An 8,949-nucleotide genomic window follows, 5' to 3' on the forward strand; every position below is an offset into this window, starting at 1 on the left:
CGGATTAGCTGCTAAAAGGCTATTAGCGGCTTAGATCAGATGATAAGAGGCTTAGATCAGCTGTTAAGCGGCTTAGGGGCTTGGGAAAAGGGGGGGGGGGAAACCCCAGGAATCGCAAGACATTTTCGTCTTGCGAAGCAAGCCCATAGCAAATTCGTTTTGTGAAGCACCTCCAAAACAGAAAACCCTTTAGTCTACCGGGTTTTCCGTCTTGCGAGGCATTCGTCTTGCGGGGCACCACTGTACTTAACCCGAGGTACCACTGTACTACTTCCACTACCACTACTGATAATACTACTAAACAGGACCGGCTAGCTAAGCTATTTTTGCTCAGGGGCAACATCAGGGTGGCAACTTGAATTAAATATTGGGAGGGCCCAGGTAACCCCCACCCTGCATAATCGATCACAAGACGCAGGGCATGCACACCATTTGAATGGCATTGTTTGTCAACTATGGCCTGGCACCTTCAAATATTTTTCTTTGGGGTGGGGAAGGGACCTTTGTCCCTAGGAGTTGGCTCCTGTGGGCAACATTCATCCTTGGCCCACCCTCGGAGGCCGCGAGTCCTCAGGACACCCCCTTTGCTGACCCCAGCAGCGAGGGAATCCACCCTCTTTTTGCTAACACCACCACCAAAACTGACAGGGTCATGCAGATGAATCTGTTACAGCCTTTCTCTTCCTTATGTTAGAGGGGCAAGATGTTTGCAAAGGATGCCTCATCTTGAGATAAATTCCCCGGCCTTCTGAGAGTCTAGTAAACAGTCACCATCTGTCCAAGATGTGTTTATTAAATACAAGGTCTACTGCAACAACAGCGTTATTTCTTCTTCAGCGCTCTCTTTCCTTCTCCTTTCACAGGGCGTCCTTTCCCGCGCAGCTTTTTCAGCCGTTTCATCTCGTCTTTGAAATCTTCATGTTCATCTCTGAAATGAAAGAAACAAAGCTGGTTAAAAGCACTGAAGCGTTGGTATCCACAGGGATTTTTTAATTTATTTTTTTTAAGGGGGAGGAACATAATTGAAAAGTGGGAGCAGGCAAGTTTCAAACTAAACAGATCAGAACAATGCCTGCACATTTTGCCTCGTATTTAGTTGCACTATTTTCTTACATGAAATGGGATAGCCATCATAATGTTGGATGGGTTTGAATGAGAAACAGGAGGCGAGCCTCATGTTTAGTTCTTTAGCGAGTGTTTTCTCAAAGAGCTATAGGCCAGCTTTGCACATAACACTATGCCATGGTTTCTTCAACAAGGCATGATTTGACTTTATTTATTAAATTTATATCCTGTTCTTTCTCCAAAAGGAGGCCTGGGGGGCAAACATGTTAACACTAAAATAACACTATTAAAACTTCTAGAATCCGTTAAAACCAACCTTTTAAAACTAGTTAAAAACTCTGAAATCAATGATTTCAGGGTCACGAGGGGCAGAACTTTCAGCTATCAAAAGCCTGGGTAAGCTGTAGCACAGATAACGAACCATGCATGGCTTGTTTTGTGAAAAGCTTGGGTTTGTTTTCTGGATGTTTTGCCTTTGAAGCTTAATGAACATCTCCAATGGGATGGCCCAATCAAGCCATTGCTAAAGAAGGGTGTTGCATTTGCATGCAACACAGTCATTGTTAAAAAAATAAACCAAGGTTCTTATACCAGCAACAAACCCTGGCTTCAAATCATGGTTTGTAGCAGCAAACAAGCCATAGTTAAGCTGCTGGAGAGGGTGTGGATAATCAGTCAAACCATGGTTTAACATCATGTGTGAACCAGACCAGAACCTCAAGGGTGACCTGAAGAGGTAAGTATATGTAAGAAGGTGACATCTCACCCATCTTCTAATAAAACCAACTTCTTAGAGTTATAGAGCATAAATATTTAAGTTTGACCCTTAATGGTAGCAATGCTACTGACCATAGTTCACAATTTTCAAGTCACAACCATGAGGGCTAGGAATAAACTTTCATAAAATGGAAATTGAGATCAATGCCTTTCAGGAATCCATGTTTGAGGTACAATAACAGGATGGCCTATGCAGAGACTCACAGAAATGCCTCAGCTAAGAGCAATACAAATTCCCCTTGCAGCCAAGAAAAAAGATTTCCTGTGAAGTACTCTTTATCCTTCACTACTTATCCTTTTAGTTTTCCTGCTTAACACATTACTTAAACTTGTACCCTTCTGTCACTGTGGTATTATTAAAACTGCCAGGGATCATGAAAAGTTTTGGTGGGGGGGGGGAGTGCTTTAATGAGACTCGAAAGAGAAATGGCTTCATGTATCTTGTTTGGCTGCAGGAAGCATTCTGCTTACACTTCATAGGATCAGAGTATGCCTTTTAATAAAGCCAACTTTGATTAAAGAGCCTTGAACTGAATTAGAGCTTTAATTTTGATTTACCTTTCCGAGTTGCTCTACTTGTCCATTAGCGAGATAATGTCGTTTGCCTAAGGCTGTCAAGCTGCTAATATTATTAGATGTTCATGAAGTACCTTTCAGGCCGTGATTTTGTTCCACCCCCATAAAATGCCTACTGACTATTTGCCTGCAGCCAAATGCATTTCTGAAAAGTGAGATTGTGAACCCATGCAGGCATCTCTGAGTAAGAGACCTGCTAAAGAAAGGTGCTTGCAAGAGCCAAGTGTGTAATTTACATCTTTCCTGCGCCAAAGGGATGCCCTCCTGTGAAATGGGCAGCTGTGACATTTTCTCCCCAGCAACAGAGAACACCTGGATGGCTGTTATACCGGATTTAAAAATAGCAGCATACACTGTCTGTTATGCGAAAAGCATTTTGAAGCCAGTATGATGTCAAAAAATGCTTGATTTCATGGCTTAAAATGTTGTTTGGAAGATGCTGGCCTGATAACAGAGAAAACAGGAAACCATGGCTCATATCCAGCAATAAAGGTACCTTCAGCGTTGTGGGTCGTTTTATGGAACTCCCTTCCAGCTGAAGTCAGACCAGCCCCCTCCCTGTTGGGCTGAAGACTTTAATTCAGTAGGCATTTTAATTGATGTTTGATTTTATAGTTTTAACTGATTTTAATTTTTTTGTATTTTATCTTTGTAAAACACGTTGGCTATTGTAGTCCAGTGGTATATAAATGAATCAATAAATAAAAACTGGAGGGCAGAAAGTTCCCTTCTCTTGATTCCACTAAAAAGACCTGAATTTGGAATCTTGTGTACACAAAACACATGGTTCCTTCCTCTCTGCCTGAAGCAAAGAAGCAGGTTCAAACCACCTTCACCAGCTGTAGGTTATAAGGAGCCACCTTCTCCTCTCAGTCCCCTATTCTCCCTTCATCATCACCCCCTCGCCTGGATCACCTGTAGAGGCCATAGTAGCGAAGTTTCGTCATGAGGTTGTGGTAGGTATTGTGCGGAGGATACCAGCCATAAACTTCCTTCCGTTTCGCATAGGGCTGCTCGCTTAACAGCTTCACGACTTTCATGGACGATGAATCAGTCGGGCGAGCCACTTCTCCAAATATCCGAGCGCTCAAGTGGGCCATCCGTAAAGCGTAGTAGGAAAGATTGGACGACATCTCCAAGCGCAAACTGGGCAGCACATGGAATTGTGGACACCTCCTCACTAGAAATGGGGGGAGGCTGCAGCAGTGAGACAGTCCAGTACACCAAGAGTACGTTTCAATCAAATGTCTACTTCCATTTTCAACCTCTGTTTTAAAAGAACGTACAAAGTGCCTTGCAATTAAAAAAAATTTCTTCTAAAGATTCTCATTAAGCCTTCATATTCTTAAAACATTTTGTACCTTCAAAACTTACCTTTTCCATTAAGCTATCGCCATAGCCCAACCTTCGCCAGCCTAGTGTCCTCCACATGCTTTGAACAACAGCTGCCATCATATTTGATCATTGGCTATACCAGCTGATGCTGATGGGAGGAGCTGCAGTCCAGAATATCTAGACGACACCAGGTTGGAGTAGCCTCCTAGTTCAAACTCCCAGCAACTAAAAAGAAGTCTAAGCATTTGCATATATTTGTCCCATTACTAATGGCCCTTCTTCACATCTCCTTGAGTTCTTTTGCCTGGCTTGAACTTTTATAGGCCCATCTGCACTATATATTTAAAGCTGCTGATAACTGTTAGGAGATCTTTATTCCTCTCATGGAGCTACAATTCCCAGAGTTCTCTGGGTAGAATTGATTGTTAAACCAACCCGAGAACTGTAGCTCTGTAGTTAGGTTGTCTCCTACAACTCCCAGCACCCTTTAACTACATATCCCACGATCCTTTGGAGGGAGCCATAGCTGTTTAAAGTGCCACAATACTGCATTAAACGTATAGCGCAGATATGGCCATAATGCGTCGTGCTTTTCTGGATGGAGGACCAAGACGGGTGTGCGAGACAATGAGACTGTGTGAAGAAACTGGCACTCTGTTGAAAGGCAAAATTTGTATTTGTTGCTCCAACTGCTTTCGCCTAGGGCGTTTGTCCCCACTGCTAGCATGCAGCCCTGGAAAGTTGCTGGGAAGAGAAAGCGACCCCTGGACTGAAAAGGGGTGAGGAACCTGCGGCCTTCCAGATGCTGTTTCAATTGCACTCTACCTCTCACCAGCCCCAGTACAAGGATTCCATATAGCAGGGACTTCTTTAAAGAGAGATATCTTAGGGAAAGAAAGGTGAACCTTTTGGGAAGAAAAGCAGTTGGAGGGAAGGTCAAGGAGGAAGAAACTGCAGGAGGAGCCTGGGCGTGTTTGCTCACAAGAACTGTACTGTGGGTTAAACCACAGAGCCTAGGACTTGCCGATCAGAAGGTTGGCGGTTCAAATCCCTGTGACGGGGTGAGCTCCTGTTGCTCGGTCCCTGCTCCTGCCAACCTAGCAGTTCGAAAGCACGTCAAAGTGCAAGTGCAAATAGGTACCACTCCAGTGGGAAGGTAAACGGCATTTCCGTGCGCTGCTCTGGTTCGCCAGAAGCAGCTTAGTCATGCTTGCCACATGACCTGGAAGCTGTACGTTGGCTCCCTCAGCCAGTAAAGTGATATGAGCGCCGCAACCCCAGAGTCGGCCACGACTGGACCTAACGGTCAGGGGTCCCTTTACCTTTACTCTCACGGGAAGGGCACGTCGGGTTGCAAGCCTATACTGTATCTGTTCCCGGCAAACGGATCCTAACCATTCTGACGCAAGGCTGGACTCTGGAGTGCGCTTCCTGGAGAGCAAGCCCCATCCAGTTCAGAGATCCCATCGCGATCTGTACGGATTTCAGCCTAGCGTAATGCAAGGAAGCGCGCACGGATGTGACTCGCTCCGGGGATATGAAATTAAACGCACCCAGTTCCAAAGTTAAATGCACCCGCAAGTCCGTTCCCAGGACTCTCTCCTGGGAGTTTACAAATGGTTTGGCTCACAACCCTCCCGGGAAAATGAAAGCAGGAGCGACCCTTTGCAAAGCGCTCCCTCCCGCATCTCACCTGCCCCAAGCGCTCCTCCGCCTGCAGGAAGCGTGCTTCCTCCTAAGCGCTCCGGGTCCGAGTCCGCGCGCAAAATCTCGAAAGCGGAAGGCGCCGCCGAGGGGAACCTTGGAAGGTGAGCACGCGCATGCGCCGCATCCCCAAAGGATGCCGCCATTCGGCTGGGTCTGGGAGTGACGTCAGCGTACGGAACCCAGAGGCTCGCGGAACTCCTCTTTCAGCAGCGAGGAGCTGCAGCGCGTTTGCTCCTTAAGTGCCAGCTAGGCGGCTGGCAGGACTTGTGCCGTGTAGCCGAGATACTATGGCGCACACCTAAGTCTATTAAAGCCAGGGGGCTCAAGGCACTCCTGTATGCACTTTACAGAGGACTAAAAACCCAATGGGGCTTTCTGTTTACACGTGCCCGCATCTGCACAGGATTGGGATGCTGTTCATACAAACAGTCCTAAGCCTGTGGGTTTACATGGGAATCTGGGTGCGCACGTGTTACGCTCCAATCCTACACACTTGGAGCAAACATTGCTGTAAAGGGAGATGGGAAAGGTTTCTCTCAATATTTTATTCTGTTGCTCTCAAATATTATCTACACATAGTAAATTCCGGCACTCTGCTAGGATGGTTACACAAGCTCAAACCCAAAAATGCAGTTATTTGCAAAGTCTAAATCAGACAGGTCAGGAGGCCGTTTCCTGTCTAACCAGCTATCTGAAACTGCTGATGCTAGTTACAGGTCAGAAGGTCGTTTCCTGCCTAGCCAAAAACTGCTGTCAACTAAAAACCACTAGCAAGATGTTTCCTGCTTTGCTTCTGCTTTAAGTAATGCAAGAATAAGAAGAGATACGAAGGGAATGCTTAGCTAGCAAAAGAAGACACGTGTACAAGGAGGTGGGAGGGAGTGCTTGGCTTAGCAGAAAGACAGGAATGTTTAGCAAGCAATAAAATGTGTTAAGCAAGCAATATTTGCTAGCCGATTGGGGAAGTCTGGGGGTATAAGAAAGTCTGCTGAAGTGTCTTGCTTTACAGCCAGTGTATTTCTAGGAACTAACCAGCAGGCTGTCTCTGAGTACAGACCTTGACTCTGTGCTCAGATCTCAATAAACTCTTTTTCTCCAAAGAAGATTCTGCTTTCCTGGTACTTTTGTTCCCTCCGAGGTCCAGGGGATGGCGTGGCTAATGGATCCCTAGGTAAATAAGGCTTCAGCTGAACTCAGTGGGAATTGCTTCCGATAGACACAGGATCCAGCAGCACTTTCCGTTAATCGCAGTGGGGTTCAACCACTTCGATTTGATTTTTTTATTATTATTAAGAGTGTTACAGCCACAACAACGCCCTCTGCACATTTTACCTGGAAGTATGACCCCGCGATTGAACACATCTGGTGTTGCTTCTGAGCAAACATGCCTAGGCTTGCAAGTGAAGACTGCCCGTTCTGCACTCGCCTATGCCTGGATAATGCCCACAGGATCAGGTTCTTAGGATGCAATTCTATCCACAGCACTTAAAGGTAAAGGTAAAGGGACCCCCGACCACTAGGTTCAGTCATAGCAGACTCTGGGGTTGTGGCGCTCATCTTGCTTTATTGGCCGAGGGAGCTGGCATACAGCTTCCGGGTCATGTGGCCAGCATGACTAAGCTGCTTCTGGTGAACCAGAGCAGCGCACGGAAACGCCGTTTACCTTCCCGCCAGAGCGGTACCTATTTATCTACTTGCACTTTGACGTGCTTTCGAACTGCTAGGTTTGCAGGAGCAGGGACCGAGCAATGGGAGCTCACCCCGTCGTGGGGATTTGAATCGCCGACCTTCTGATTGGCAAGTCCTAAGCTCTGTGGTTTAACCCACAACGCTACCCGTGTCCCATCCGCAGCACTTACTAGGAAGGAAATGCCACAGAATATAGTACCACTGATCATTACCTGTGAGTAAGAATGTAAGTGGTTCAGAATGGATAGCAGAAATCATACACATGTGAGGAGTGATCCCTATTGGCTTCAGTGGGCCCTATGCCTCTCTATACACCAAGATCTTCACAACAGGCTATTTTCTGGTTCTGCTGCTTCCTTAAGGTGGATGGAAAGGGAAAGGGCCCTGTCAGTAGTGCCCCCACTATTGTGGAATGCTTTCCCTGAAGAGGCTCACTGGGCATCTGCCTTAATCGTTTTGATGCCAGAGACGGACCTTTTTATTTCCCCATACCTTTTAATCTAAACAGTTTTACTGCTATTCAGATCCTTACTTTGCTACTTCACATTACCGTATTTTTCGCCCTATAGGATGCACCGGCCCATAGGACGCACTTTTTTTGGGGGGGGGAAATAAAGGAGAAAAAAATTATCCTCCCCCCCAGCCCCAAAGAGCAAAGAAGCCATGACAGCGAGCAGGATGGATCCCGCTCGCTGTTGTGGCCTCACCTCTCGGCTGGGGGTCCGGGAGTGAAGGCGAGGGTGCGCACCGACCCCTCTTGCTCTCCAGGCTTCAGCAAAAGCCTGCATTCGCCCCATAGGACGCACACACATTTCCCCTTCATTTTTGGAGGGGAAAAGGTGCGTCCTATAGGGCGAAAAATACGGTAATTAGTGGGTCAGTGCAAGATACCGCACAGCCTTAGGTGGGCAGCCTTAGATTTTTACAGGGTCCTTCCTCAGAGAGGGAGAGGCATTGTGGCTGAGAGTTATGTCTGTATCCCTTTCCTAGAGCACCCCATGTTTATTGCCACAGCCTGCCTGTCTTTCCAGGAAAGACCAAAGAACTTCCTGTAACTTTGAAAATGAGTCCAATTTTCTGATTCAAAATATAATATTTCAGGAAGACAGGACCTTCTCATTCTGGGGTACAATCCTCTTGCTTTGATGCTGCAAGAATGCACACAGGGAGTGCTACTATTAAAATGAGGCTGCATTTTAAATTGTATTTTAACCCGTATTTTAATAAACTGGTTTTCCCCCTCCCCATTATGTTTTATTGTAATTTTATTGGTGTTAACTGCCCTGAGCCCGGCTCTGGCCGGGGAGGGCGGGGGTATAAATAAAATATTATTATTATTATTATTATTATTATTATTATTATTATTATTATTACTGATGCTCACCTCCCTACCCACAAAGTAAAACTGGCAGGCACTGAAAAGTGTGGAATAAGTGCTCCTGTTTTTTATTTTCAAAACAGTTGCAAACAAATCTGAAAGTTTGTTTCAATAGAAGCATGGGATGAAATAAAATAAAAGAGCCTTCTCACTGAAGCGCATTAAGTGTTGATAGCGTTATTTGCTGCTTTTTATTAGGTAGCACAGTGGCTCACAAAGGCGGCAGGCGGGTGGGCGCTGTGCCGGCAAAGTGTGGCCCATAAAGCCACACCAGTAAACAAAAGAGCTCACGTCATTTGCGCAAGGTGCCTTGTTTACTTCTCGGCAGAATGGAGGAGGCTTTGTATAATTCATAAAGCCATAAATGGTTTGGGGCCCCCATTTGCTCTCACTTCTGTTTTCCCCCTTCCCTCAGGGAACTG

At 46.1% G+C, this 8,949-nt stretch overlaps 1 protein-coding gene across 3 annotated transcripts; it reads right to left on the reverse strand.

Moving 5' to 3' along the window:
- Positions 1-775: 775 nt before the first annotated feature.
- Positions 776-5,556, reverse strand: MRPS33 (mitochondrial ribosomal protein S33). Of its 3 annotated transcripts, none has more exons than XM_083401588.1 (3): positions 5,447-5,556; positions 3,334-3,598; positions 776-928 (listed from the first exon to the last, which is right to left on the reverse strand). In XM_083401588.1, the coding sequence occupies exons 2-3, from the start codon at positions 3,549-3,551 to the stop codon at positions 823-825; spliced, it is 324 nt and encodes a 107-aa protein (XP_083257714.1). In that variant the 5' UTR covers positions 3,552-3,598; positions 5,447-5,556; the 3' UTR covers positions 776-822. The 3 variants fall into 3 exon arrangements, with proteins under 3 accessions (XP_083257714.1, XP_083257713.1, XP_083257715.1); XM_083401587.1 differs by having other exon boundaries at positions 3,334-3,685; positions 5,447-5,549; XM_083401589.1 differs by having other exon boundaries at positions 3,334-3,615; positions 5,447-5,498.
- Positions 5,557-8,949: the final 3,393 nt, after the last annotated feature.

The sequence above is a fragment of the Podarcis tiliguerta genome (genome assembly GCF_965153285.1).
Source record: "Podarcis tiliguerta genome assembly, chromosome: 10".
Taxonomy (NCBI): domain Eukaryota; kingdom Metazoa; phylum Chordata; class Lepidosauria; order Squamata; family Lacertidae; genus Podarcis; species Podarcis tiliguerta.